The sequence below is a fragment of the Gekko japonicus genome, unplaced genomic scaffold (genome assembly GCF_001447785.1).
Source record: "Gekko japonicus isolate JY-2015 unplaced genomic scaffold, Gekko_japonicus_V1.1 scaffold304, whole genome shotgun sequence".
Taxonomy (NCBI): domain Eukaryota; kingdom Metazoa; phylum Chordata; class Lepidosauria; order Squamata; family Gekkonidae; genus Gekko; species Gekko japonicus.
The window spans coordinates 483,142-497,635 of record NW_015161960.1 but is presented as its reverse complement, the minus strand read 5'-3'; the positions used below and the strand labels follow the sequence as shown (position 1 = coordinate 497,635).

At 40.2% G+C, this 14,494-nt stretch overlaps 1 protein-coding gene across 1 annotated transcript in view; it reads right to left on the bottom strand.

Moving 5' to 3' along the window:
* Positions 1-5,335: 5,335 nt before the first annotated feature.
* Positions 5,336-14,494, bottom strand: part of LOC107126036 (follistatin-related protein 4-like) — a 248,020-nt gene continuing 238,861 nt past the window's right edge. The window contains exons 12-13 of the mRNA XM_015429530.1: positions 9,122-9,231; positions 5,336-6,038 (exon numbers count right to left, since the gene is read on the bottom strand). Of these exons, the coding sequence (XP_015285016.1) occupies positions 5,336-6,038; positions 9,122-9,231 (813 nt within the window). The remainder of the gene's footprint in view (positions 6,039-9,121; positions 9,232-14,494) is intronic.

The window sequence follows — 14,494 nt, the reverse complement described above, 5'->3', positions numbered from 1 at the left end:
CGGCAAGGCCAGCTGCAGAGCGTTTCCTGCACATGTGCAGGGGACGCTCTGTCAGTTTTGGGGGGATTTAAGTATCCCCCGGGGGATTTAAGTTCGGTTTAGGATTTTTGTGCACACCTGGGGACCGTCCCAAGTGTGCACAAAAATCTCCCTCCCCTCCAGGTCCCCCCGATGCACGGATTTAAGTATCCGCACACCAGGGGACGACTTCAGAATTAGATATATAGATATACCAATATTGTTCCAGTTTGGTATACCCAAACCCCAAAATACTGATTTTCTTTCTTGCCATCCACATGCACTAGTTACTTTAGCTGGTTCCCCATTGGGCCTCTTTGCTTTGTAACTCACAAGGAAGACCAGCGGATGAGAGCAGCAGATGACAAGTAGACTGTATGGCAGAAGTAATGTGTTCAAGACATGTTGGGCCACCACAGGACTTGTTAGGATGGGACATATCAACACCGATATGAATATATCACAAATCAGGTCGTTATTAAGCAATATTGCAACCATGCGGTAGACAGATGCCTCAGCAGAAGTGCTTCGAATTAAGATGTTAATTTCCCTGTTGCTGTCCTACTGCAATTCAGTTATGCAAATATATGAAGACATGGGAGAATAGTTGAGTTTTCATCCTCCAGTGGATGCTCATCTCTTAATACAAGCTAGGGGGCTTGTGTCATAATTTTGAATTATGAGATTCTTGGAAAAGGCTTTGAGCACACATGCCTTTCAAAAGAATCCAAGGAATGCCTGTAACAATTCTGAAGAAATTAATTTGACTTGCATGTGTTGACATGCCAGTGCTGGAAGGGGGGAAAGGGCAGCTAAATTTGAGCTAACCTTTGAAAGCTCTGGAAGGGCTTGTTTGGCTTCAACTAAGTGTCTTTTGCTTCATTCACTGAGCTGAATCCAGTGTCCTGTCTGTCACTTAGTATTGACTGACGTTATCTGACTGTGTCGGACAAGTGCCAAAGATACCATGCAATATAGAGGGCTACGTGTTGAAGTACTTACTTAAACAATACTCAAAGAAATGCAAGGCTTTTTGAAGGTGATTTGCTGCCTTAGGCTATATTTGTGCCCACCCTCATATACTGGAAACTGTAGTGGTTCAGTCAATACATTATTCCACATTGTGTCCCTGGTTTTAAGTAATCACTTCTGGACAAGTCAGGACCTCATTAAAGAGCAATTTCCTTAGCAGTGCCCTTTCTTCCTTTGGCAATGGGCAGTACAGAGTGCCACTCTGGAGAATGAGATGCCTGTGCAGGATTCCCTGATCACCATCCAGTCCTTGTGGTCTGAAGTACAAGGAACTTGAATGGGAATATAGGTGGTATGCACATTATCTTCTGTTTTCCATAATTTTCCATTGCCCTGCCTGCAGTGTGCAAATAGAACTGTCTAGAGCTCCGTGAGACCCACACATGGGTTCTGGCACGGGTGGTGGTACTGGATCATGCCCCGTTTAGCTAAACTACAAGCTAGCATGCCTAATATTGCACAGCTACAAAGAAAACTGGTAAGTGTTTGAACTGACTTCTAACACTGTAGTTAAATTCAAAATCACCCATTATAATCATGATACTTCTTTTTGTACTGCTCTTTATTTAATCTAAGCTATGAATAAGTATTGCTCTGGATGTCAAGGCTTGACTTTTTATCTTAAATCACTAACTTTTCTTCACTGATTTCAGTGCCCATCAAACAGAGCTCTCAAGTGATACATGAGCATGTTAGGGTAAGTGATTACATGCTAGTTCCATTTAGATTGTTTTCATTTAATCACTGGGACTACGGATTTCTTAGCCAAAAAAAGAAGAAGTATGAAGCGGTGCTCCAAACGCCACATACAGACCAAAAGAATTAATCAGAAAACGCAACCAATAAAATTTAATATGCTTGAGAAACAAAAGTTGAAAGGAGACAAACATGATTTACACATTTTTGTGGTACAGAGAAATCGTGATTGGTGTATATAAGGGAAAAAATAGTATCAAATGTGCAGCACTTCTTATATTGGATCAAAAACTGTTCACGAGAGGTGTGACATATCTAAATTAAACATCATTTTCTAACTAGGGCCAAGCCATTAGGATATTTAGAAAATACATCCAGGGATCTTGGGGGCAGAGAGGAAGGGAGCATAAGAGCATCTTTGGAAGGCTAAGGTTTGGAGTTAGTTCTAGTCCACTGTGTTTAGAGAAACAGAAAGAAGTGAAGTCTATTATACATCCTTCACATACTAATTTCAAGAATATTTACCCGAACAGATATTTACAAGGATTGGTTTTAAATAAAATTTATAAAATTAACATTTTGCTATATCTATGTCACATAGTTCTAAATTTATGGGAAATGTACCATATTCAGAGTAAAATATTCAGGAAATCATAAAAAGACATCAGAGCAGTGGCTAGATCCAATAAAACACCTCAGAAATAAGTGCAATGTATGGATACAGCTTGCTTTTCTATTACTGACCAATGAATTTTAATAAAAGGAGGCTACATCCATTCATAACCATCAAGGTTCTAACCTCCTATGGCTCATAGGAAAAGTTCTGTAGGCTTTAGCAAAAGTATATATAGTTTAGCATTGATCACACTGGGGTGGGGAATAAACAGCCCCATCTGTTAAGAATTCTCCCACCTTTCTTTTATGTAAAGGTGCTGGAACACTCTGCTATCTCTGTTGTAAAGTTTAAGCAGTGAGTTCAAGATATTTTCAAGTGGTTTGTGCTTCATTAATTCCAAGATTCAGATCTTCTGCATTTTCTGGCCAACAGCTTCAAAGCAACCAGAATAAGGTGACATTAGCTATATCTACTCTACAGACTTTACCTGTTGTAAAACTGCTATGGCTTCCCTGGAAAAAAAGGGAGATTTAGATTTGTGACGACACTGAGAATACTCAGCAGTCCTAACTATTGTCACAAGTATGGTACACTTATGGTTCCCCTGGTGCCTTGGGGTGGGTGGATGGGTGTTGCAATGTCTATTCAACAGTTTACATTTACAGTGCAAATGAGCCTTCATTATACAGCAGTAGGCTTTAAAATGGGGAAAGCCAATTTGGGGGAAAGCCAATAGGAAATGCTTGTTTGTTCTTGCAGTACTGTGAGTTGTGTTTTGGGATTTAATTTCAAGCATTTCTGTTAAATCGTTATTCTAAATACCACCATAAGTGTTCAGCAAATGGCTTTGTATTAATGCTTGGTGACAAGCTCACAGGAAAAGAATATTTTTTCTTTCATATTTTTTCAGTAAGCCCAGTACAATGATGCAACAAATATTACTGCTGAAAAGGGAAGTTTGAACCAGCTTCGCTTTTAGTGAATGGCATCTCCTTCGCATGCAGAAAGTTCCAGGTTTGATCCCTGGCATCTCCAGTGGGGAAAAGCGGGGAGATCAAGGAGCAGGTGATACAAACTACCTCTGCCTGAGACCCTGGAGAGCTGCCGCCAATCAGAGTAGACAATAATGGCTTTGATAGACTGGTTGTCTGACTTAGGAGAAGGCAGCCCAGTGGGATCTCTGATGGCTTAGGACTCAAAGAGCTTGTGACTGTTGATAAGATATGTGTTTGTTATTCCATCTGTTTCCAAACTGTGATTAGTGGCTGCCTCCAACCTTAACAAGGTGCATATATTTTACATCTCTCTAACTATGCAAACGGATGTAAAGTTTTATGTTAAATCAACTTACAGTTCTCAGTGTTTGCTGCTGCATTCTTGGGTATATTTTAATTGGTTTTAGATTACTCTATTTTTTCATAACTGAATGATAATTGACTATAAATGAGAACATTATGAATGAGGCATGTATGAGCAGCAGCAGCAGCCTTCTCCTTTCTTTCCCAGGCTCTTGGGTGACAGATGTAAATTAAGAGCCTGATTTATACAAAGGCTAAAAGTTTTCTACACAGAAATATGCTACTGAAAAGGGTGCATTTCAAGACATAGCCATTGTTTTTATGAAGAACCCAATTACTTCGAGTAATGGTAAATTTTTAATGAAGGGGAATAAATGATTTCTGGAAATGTTTTTCTCTACAATGGGGACGCCACTGCTTATTTTCCTGTCTGCTAAAATAGCAGCTCATTTTGCACACTTTGCATGGCTTCTGCTGCTTAAAAAAAATAAATTTTAAAAAAGCTTTATTTCCTGATTACATAGAAGGTTTTTGCATATTTTCCCACATTTTCTAGCTTTCAAATCTACTCCACCTCTTTTATGTTTAGAAATAGCGCATAAAAATGTTCTTACTAGGACTGAACGGGTGGTGGTGGATTCTAACCACATCCATTTTAATGTGAAAGCAGTGGTGGGAAACAGTGGGGCAAGGGAGAGGAGCTGACAGTATAGAATTCTGTCAGGTTTGGTTTCAAAAAGGCATCTCAGCTTCCCCCCCTTTTAGTTATTAAGCATTTCCACAAAAGAAACAATATTTGTTTCCCTCAGAGATCCCCCCCCATAGAACTTTGCATTCCAAAGACTGTTTTGTATAACAGTCTTCTCCCTCCAGCTGATTTCCCATCCTCACTAATATCAGTTTCACCTCTTACATGTTTCCTTGGATGTTAAAGATGATGTCCTCATTGGAGGTCAGTAGCTAAGAGAGGGCTCTGAGAGGATCACTGGTGCCCCTGTGAATTTTAAAATAATGTAGGTAGAAATTATATTATTGTTGTTGTTAATTCTTAGGTGAGTAGAAATTTTATCAGTCTGAATCTTTAAATTTTCTAACTGGAAAAAAATGGTATTTTTAACAATAACATTAATATTTTATTTTTTAAAAAAAGTTGTAAAAGACTTGACTGATACTGTATCTTCTGCCAAGTATATGAATTCCAAAATCCTCCAGTTTGCCTGCTTGTGTCCAACAGTCTAAGCTACAGGCGTCATTTTATGCCTCGTGGCACATGCTGCAGGAAATGGTTTGGGGGGGGCAACAGAATGAATACTGATAAGCGATAGAATTTAAGGATTCATCAGCGTTCCAACTCAAAAGTAGTTTTGTTCTACAGAATCACCAAGGAATGAGCTGTACGTAAACTCAGCTGGAGAAATTATTCCCTTTCCCAATATACTTTCCATAACTCAAGCTGTAAAGTCTATGACTTTCACGCAAATTCTCAGCATAACCGATTCCTAGTAGCAGAGCATACCTTATATTATGAATCTTGCAAGTAGGCCAATGTTGTACCATGAAGCTTATACAGTTTTCCCCTCAGTGTAAAAATATACAATGCTACTGCATATTTTTTTTGTGCAGTGTAAAGGTCCAATCAGTACTTTTTCCCTGAAAGTTCTGTTTTCTGACCCTTTCATACATCTCCAACCCAAACCACTGTATTACCCCTCTTGATACCTGAAACCTCACAGCGTAATGTGTTTTGCCGCCCATTAATAATAAAAAGTGAATCCTTGGCTGAAGTAATAAGATATTGCCCAAATAATCCACTGTCTTGGATAATTCTGTTGCAGGTGCTCCAGGGCCAGTCTTTGGATTTGATAGGGTCCTTTAAATTCTTCAATATGTCCATTTTCCCTGTTGACAACTCTACAAAAAGTACATCTGTTTGCAAATGTGAAGTAGCATATATATAATACTGATTGCCTTCAGTGAAAGAGGACTGAAATGTCAGATCGGATATGTGTATAGTGGTTTGTAAGTCATAAATCAACTTGATTTCCCCTTGGACTGTAATTTCCTGGACTCTGATCCTCCCACTGTGTTCATCAGTGCTGACCAAATAGCGTCCGTCAGGGGAGATATAGGGAGTACCTGATATGCCACTGTTGGGGCCAATAACAGAATCTGTAACACTGTCAATTATAAGCTGTGGAATAACTGGTATTGATGTATTCATTTTACACTGAATGAAGTAGTAGCCGCCCAAGTGTGTATAGGCCATGGCCTTCGGTAAGCAGCTGTAGTTTTTGAAGCTGATCGTCTTGATGCGAGCCACAGTTTCCAGATCTATTTTATGAACTTCAGGTTTTGCCTTGTTAAAGATGAAACCAAATCTGAAATAAAAAACAGAAAATTTTAAAAAAGAAAAGTGCTTGAAAATCTGACTGGTACTTCAAGGTATCTGGTGACATGGCTCAAAGAATACTACTACTATCTAGGGTTACTAGATGTTCTCTTTTTAGAGGTCATGTCCTCTTTTTTTGTGTTTGCCCTCTTTTGGGCTGTTTTTTAAAAACTGATGGAAATGTCCTCTTATTGGGTTGGAAGGTTAGGAATATTCGTAGTTAGCAGCATTTATCACAGCTTAAATAGTAGGGGTATTTATGAGATTTGTCATAGTGATCACTTGTTTGAAGTAGTCAGTTAGGAAGTATGTCCTCTGTTTAGCTTTTCAAAATATGGTAACCCTACTGTTCAAAGTAGTCTACAAATATGGTATTGGTCAGAACTGTTATTGCCATCACCAAGTACATGGCTGAGCTGTAAGTTTAACTGGGGATTCTGAGCTCATACCTTGAATCTTTACCATTATCAGAATAGCACTGCCTATTGTAAACACAAAGATAGTTAAGAAACAATGCATATTAAAACTGAAGGATTAAGCTGCTTATGGCATCATGTCTTTTAAGATGAAGATGACCACTATGCTGGTGCATAGCTTGCTTTTGGCACCAACACAGCAACATAAGCTGCAGTAACAGAAATCACCAGTACAGTCTGCTGTAGTGTTCTTGGTGCAAAGCATTAGTCCACAGTGTAAAGGTCCTGTAAAAGAAGCTAACATGCTTAGCTGTTTCTCAGTTTTGTTTGAGAGCCAATGTCATTTAATGGTTAGAGCACTGGATGAAGATTGGGAATTCTCAGTGAGGTTCAACTCCTCACGCAGCCATGAAACTGACTAGGTGACTTTGGACTAGCCACTCTCTCTTAGCCCAATCTATAGCACAGAGTGAGGACAAACGGTAGGAGGAAGAACTATCTATGCTACTATGAGCTTCTCTCCAGGTAGCAGAATAAAACTGTAATAGCTTAATGAGTGTTATATTTCACTAGTATAAAAACCATATTTTAGACCTACCTCCCCACCTCCTTTGGTCAACAGCATTACTGATATGTAGTAGGTGATGCGAAAGGCCTCTGCCTGAGACCCTAGAGAGCTGCTGCCAGTCTGAGTAGACAATACTGACTTTGATGGACCAAAGATCTGCTTCATTATAAGGAAGCTTCATATATGTCTTTGGCCATGATAACTTACTTCTGAAGAGCAAGCCAATCACATAAACACTTCAGGGATTTTAGCTTTTTATTTTATTTAGATTTTATTTAGATGCAGGATCCATTAAGAAGTTGATTTGAAAAAAATATTGATAGAATGAATGATAATGGGAAGTAATAAAATGATTCCTGATAGCTCTTTTGAATTAAGACATTTGAAGAACTCTTTAAACAAACACCTTCCTTTTACAGCATTTCTCTGAAGATTTTTACTAGAAACTTTAATTAGATAAAGTGGGGCAGTATGAGCATGGCATACCTGCTGTTGTCAAGGAAATACTCAGTTCATGTGTTCTCTGAAATCTTAGTTGTTGTTTTTTAATCCACAATCCAATGGGCAGTTATCTTTCTTACTGAATCAGTCAATCCTGAGCAGAGTTACATCCTTCTAAGCCCACTGATTTCAATGGCCTTAGAAAGATGTGACTCTAGTTAGCACTGTGCTGTAGTACATATCCAGAATTCTTTTGTTTTATTTATTTATTTAAACAGAAGTGCCTAATAGTGTAATCCAATTGAAATTGCTCATTAAATGAGTTTAGAAGGATGTAAGTCTACATAGGCTTGGACTGTAAATGTTTCAATGCTTGGAAGCATCTAGTCCACAATAATACCTAGTTAGTACTAACTCTTTGGCTCAAACTAGGTATTACTGTGGACTAGATGCTTCAAAATATCAAAGCAATTGTTCATATTGTTTGTGACTGGTCAGGACATTTGCAGTTTATCCCAGGAAGAAGCAGATGAGCTGCCAGTGAGATTTTGAAAGAACCTAGGGCAGGGGTGTCAAACATGCAGCCCGGGGGCCAGATCAGGCCCTCAGAGGGCTGCAATCCAGCCCTCAAGGCCCTGGCTGTTTCCTGCTTCCTTTTCCAGTTCTGCTGCTGCAATAACTCAGAGCAAGAGGTGTCAGTTATCAGAGACTGTTAAATAGACAAAATATTGCAAGAGTGCTAGTGTTTTAAGCACGTTTTATTTAAAGTTTCAAAGATCTTTCACTGTGTTTGTGTTCTTTATAAAGTTTATATCTCTGCTACCTGGCATTACATTTTATGACACACATGGCCCGGCCCAACAAGGTCTCATTTATGTCAGATCCGGCTGTTATAACAAATGAGTTTGACACCCCTGACCTAGGGTTTCTGCTTGGCTGAAATATCTGAGAAACTTTGGGGTAAGCAAAAAAGCTATGATAAGCCCAGCAGTGGAAGTGATGATGCCAATAGATGAAGCCACTACAAACTTTAAGTTCTTGCCTAGGAGCTGTTGTGACTGCTGCTACCAAACATACTTGTGTGGGGGATTATGTGCTGTCTGGAATGCAGGTAAGGTTGAGATTTTCTGGGGCTCAGCAGGAGATCATCTACCTAGTGCTCACTTGAGAATGTGAAGGTTAGTAGTATTATGGTTGTGAACTTTTGTTGGCTCTCTTCTTGTAAAGTGAAGGAAGAGGCATGCATAAAGTTTGTCATTGTCTAAACCAGAAATAGCTTTCCATCTCATTATACTGATACCATATGTGTTTGGGTTTCCATAAACGGAGGCCTAACAGTGGTGGAATTCTAATTAGGGTGTTTCTAGTTAGATAATGTACTCTTTGAAATTGTTATCTCATTGGAACATGAAGAAAAAACAGAGTGGCTACACAGCCAGAATGTTCATTGATAATCATGCTTGTCATAATGTTTCATTGGTTCCTTGTGTGTCTCCTGTCCACTTGATTTTTAGGTCTTGCATACCTATGGTTTATATTTATTAGCTTGGTGAGCCCATGATCGATTAGTGGAGCTTCTAGTAACTGCTTGAAAGGTAAAGCAAGTAAAATTCATGATTAATAATAATATGAATGGAAGTTTCTTACCTGATGTGGTTAATGATGAGATTTGTAGTTGGGATAAAGTAATCATCCATTCCGTCCAAATGGGTACGAATGATATGCAGATTCTCTCCTGTACTTGCCTCTGGTATTACCTATAACAAACAACCAAGATGCTGGGCATGGACAGAGCAATGAATGAACCATTGAACTATAAACACCAGGCTACTTATATATAAATTATACCAACATGATTTTTTTTGCCATGTATCTTGCAGGATTCAGTGAATCAAAATGATGGTTGGACTGATGCCTGGAATAAAGGGATGCTAATGAAATGGCATTTTTGTGAGTGTGACATTTGCAAGGCAAGAGAATAACTCTCCATCTGCTTTCAAGCTGTTTATATCAAAAGACAAAGCAATCATGTGGGTGCTGAAATAGTGTCCTAACTGTAACCCTGCAATAATTTTCCCGCAGTGCCTACAATAAACATTGTTTTCATGTTCATATTTATTAATCTCACTTAAATGCACCGTGCTAATTCATTGGGTTGAATGACCGACAGCAAAGTCACAGCAGTTAATTATCTCTTCCAAAGGGTATCTTCTGTGCCCGTGGTGGAACACTATAAACAAAAAATAGTAGAATGGATCTTTTATATTTATATGCTATTCTGGAGGAACGTGAAGTCTTGTGGAAAACTCCTGTTGTCTTTCATTTAACTCCAGCATAACGTGAAGGCAAAACTTTGTTGTTAAATGCAATATTGACATTATTTATTTGAAGGGCTGTTTGTGTATTAAGATGGCCAAGGTCAGTACATTAGGAGTGCTTATTAATGCAGCATGTTCACAAGCTGGCTTTAGAATTTATAGCTAACTAATTCATTATAAAAAGTGCTAAAGCCATAAAAGATGTGCTTCAATATTTTGGTCAATCCATTAAGAGGTTTCCTAATTAAACTACTCAAGGAACTTGCCAATTCTTGAGAGTTTGGTCTATCCGCCCCCCCCCCTCGTGCTACTATAAGCAAAACACATACAGTGCTTTTTATTTATGAGATTTCTTCATCTACACATGTAGAAACAACTTGCAAAGTGGTTCAAAGTGCCTTCATGGTACCTCTCAGCAAAGGAAGTTATGAGTTTGTTCTCTGCCATATTTCACCACCATCTCTGCAGATGGTCAGAAGATGTCGCAGCAGGGATCAGGTGATATAAGGGACCAATACAATTCTACCTGATTTGAAAAATCTTCTGAATTTATACCCGAGTGACAAGTTTCTCAGATTCAGGAGCTGTGTCAGACCAAGCTGTTCTCATACTATCCATTTACTTTCTAACCAGTTTAATGGCAAGTCTGTTTTCTAGTCCAACAGTTTCCCAAGTAACCTGACATAATTTACATGCACATGAATGAAATAATCCAGGCAAATCATTTTGCTTTGTATGATAAAAATGCTAGAGATAAATTTTTCAGGATCAGGTGTGTGTAATTAAACTACTCAAGGAACTTGCCAATTCTTGAGAGTTTGGTCTATCCGCCCCCCCCCCTCGTGCTACTATAAGCAAAACACATACAGTGCTTTTTATTTATGAGATTTCTTCATCTACACATGTACAAACATCTTGCAAAGTGGTTCAAAGTACCTTCATGGTGATAAAGGAGCATCTATACCTTTAAACAAGGGATACCCTTGTTAGCTGTAACCAGACAACCACAACAGTATTGCCAGGCTTCCTGCTTTGGTTTCTGTCAGGAAAAGGTGGGGGGAAGGGACAGGAACTAATTGATGCCCCAAGACCCTGAGCCCAGGGAACCCCCTTTTTTCTGTATAATGTGAATCCCCTTTTTGTAGATGTGTACAGCTGAATGTGGGCCTAGAAATGATAGAAGGAGCCTGTATCAAACTAATAGCAAAAGGCAGTACGTCATGTCAAGGAGGTAAGGATTAGGGCAGCTCCTCTATCAGTTGTGCATAAACCCACTGTAGGAGGGATTCCATTGAGGGCTACTTCCTCCAAGGACATCAGAGACTCCTACCAGTCAATTTGATTCTAACCATCAACCCAGATTTCCAGAACAATATGCTACAGGCTGATCTTAGAAATTTCTTTCTGATCTAAATAACTGGACAGGAAGATTCTAGTTCTTCCCCAATTATGACAAGTATCCAGCCATAGATATGTACATATTTAACTTCTAGATCTCCTCAAGGTAACATTTTTTACACTCTCAATGCAAAAGGAGAAAATTCCCCTCCATCATAGAGACAAAGGATTTCTATTCAGGCTTGTTCATTCTCAAAAGATTGGATTTTTATTATCCCTTGTTCCCGTGCCAACACCCCTTCCCCGCTCATCTCAGGCCAAAAAGGATAAAAAGTTACCCCTCAGCCCCAGTTTTTGTAGCCCTTTTTTGAATCATTCTATAGCCCAGAGGCACTGCCTTTACCCTAGGGTAGCGCCAACAACAGGGGCACCCCATTTTCTAACCTGAGCCAGAGACCCACAAACCCAGACCAATGAAGACACTCCTGGTTCTAAAACACAGAGCAAGCCATAACTCTGGAAAAAGGCTCTCCATTTTCAGGTGGAAAGGCATCCCTTAGAACGAACCTCCAGTCTTTTCCCCACACCCAGTAAAAGTATGCATATGAAACAATAGGTTCCGCCAGGTAGGTATATACATTTCTAAAGGCTATTCAGTTGCCACCTGGCACATAGCCCTTCTATCTCCAGAACTTCACCTAGCCCCTTTGTCTCCAGATCTGCCTTTTTCTGCTCCATCTCTCAGGATATCAAGATAAATCAACCATACACTCAAATGTTTAGCAATCCTTCCTGAGGCTAATCAGGGACTCATCTCCCACCTTTTGTCTATACTTGGGAACCTTTTCAAACTGCCTTGACTGGACCATTAGTGGTCAAAACCCCATTCAACTAGCCACCCAGCACCTGGCTTAATCTCATCAAGGCCATTGTTAAGCCTGACTCTGCCTTTCTGGAACTTAATTGGTTGCATCTAGGTCTGGCTCCTCCTGATGCTGCACCCCCTGGGACCCAGGATTGGCCCAGATAATATTTCGTCTTCACCTGAGACAAGCCCCTCAAGACCTCCTATTGTCAGCATTGTTTTCCAAAGTCTATATTCATCCACGCATACACACACTCTGTCTTTTTTTCTGCACCCCTCATAGCGCATAACACTGGCCATTGGCGCTATTCTCTTCAAGGACTTCTGCATGTCTGGACAGGTAATATTACTCAGTAACTGACCCCTCTATTTGCTATCAATCACTTCTGCTTTCTTAGTTCTATATTGTTTGCTCTCTTTGAATGCTTAGTGTACTTGTAATTAGGGAAAAACTTCAATAAAACCAATTTAATTTACTCTTCAAATCCGAAGTCTTCTTACAGTGCCAGACCTTAGTATACAATTGGTGTGTGGTCCCTGTACCCCTCTGGCCTGGCCTGCTGCCTAACTAATGTCACGCAAACAACAAAGCAGACCATTGGCAGTAACAATTCTGTACCCCAGCCTCATGGTTGGCTCCTTGTCACCCTCTGATCTTGCATCTCTGCTCCACGGACCTCGCACTGTGCTTCCTTCTGCCTGGTCAGTTTCACCTCCTGACACAGCTTCTTCAATGCAGAGGACAACCCCCCAACACACACTTCTCCCTCTTCTTGTCAGACAGGCACTTATGTTATTTTAAAAAATAGGTTTATTTCCCCTGTAGATAGTCATTCTAGGGACCAGATTTTGGTGTATTATTTACTGTATTGCGTTTCCATTCTGCACTTTATTGCTCAGATTAGTTTAGCCTCTCTTTCTGTTTCTAAAATTTTAAAAAATACACGTTTAAGTCTTTTTACCCTCATTTTTATGAGTATTGATCTGAATCTAGATCTTGGTATACATAGGCTAATGATTCCAAGCAAATAGGTGCCTAAAATACATGTGTTTGTTCCATGCAAGCTGGGGAACACCTTTGCATGTTACAGCCCAACAAATGTATACTGATTTGGCTTTTTTCACTACTTGTAACTACCACCGGAAGCCACTGGGCAACTTGTTACCATGCAATTGGCATGAATCACCCAGGACAGTCTTCTTACTACTGTTCAGTAGCAGCACCTCTTGAAAGGCAGTATAGTGTTGTTGTTGTTCAGTTGCACAGTCAAGTCCAACTCTTCGCGACCCCATGGACCAAATCATGCCAGGCCCTCCTGTCTTCCACTGTCCTCTGAAGTTCTGCCATCCTCTGGAGTTTGCTTAATTTCATGCTCGTTGCATCAATAACACTGTCTAACCATCTCATCCTTTGCTGTCCCCTTCTTCTTTTACCTTCAATCTTTCCAAGCATCAGGGTCTTCTCCAGTGAGTGCTTCCTTCTTATTTGGCGGCCAAAGTATTTGAGCTTCATCTTCAATATCTGGCCTTCCAGGGAACAGTTAGGGTTGATTTCTGTTAGGATTGACTGATTCGATCTCCTTGCAGTCCAAGCAACTCTCAAGAGTCTTCTCCAGCACCATAATTTGAAAGCATCTATTCTTCAGTGCTCAGCCTTCCTTATGATCCAACTCTCTCAGCCATACATTACTACTGGGAATTCCATTGCTTTGACCATACAGATTTTTGTTGGCAGGGTATCATAGAATCATAGAATGTTAGAGTTGGAAGGGACCTTGCAGGAGCATAGCCGAAAGATAGCCCTACAACATACCCAAAAGATGGTCGTCCAGCCTCCGCTCGAAAACGCCCAGCGAAGGAGAATCCACCACCTCCTGAGGTAGACCGTTCCACTGCTCAACCACTCTTACAGTTAGGAAGTTTCTCCTGATATTTAGCCGGTAACGACTCCCTTGTAATTTCCACCCATTAGATCTAGTCTTGCAATCCGGAGCAAGAGAGACTAGATCTGCTCCATCTTCTACATGACAGCCCTTCAAATACTTGAAGACTGTAATCATGTCCCCTCTAAGCCTTCTCTTTCCCAGGCTAAACATACCAAACTTTTTCAGCCTTTCCTCATATGACTTGGATTCAAACCCTCTCACCATCCTGGTTGCCCTCTTCTGGACACGCTCGAGCTTGTCAACATCCTTCCTAAAATGTGGTGCCCAAAACTGGACACAGTACTCCAGGTAAGGCCTGACCATAGCAGAACTGAGTGGAACTACCACCTCCCGTGATCTGGACACAATGCTTCTGTTAATGCATCCTAAGATTGCATTAGCTTTCTTCACAGCCACATCACACTGCAGGCTCATGTTTAGCTTGTGATCAACCAGAACACCTAGATCCCTTTCACATGTGCTGCTGTCAAGCCAAGTCCCTCCCATTCTATATCTGTGCCTTTGATTTTTTGTACCTAGGTGTAGGACTTTGCACTTCTCTCTATTGAAATTC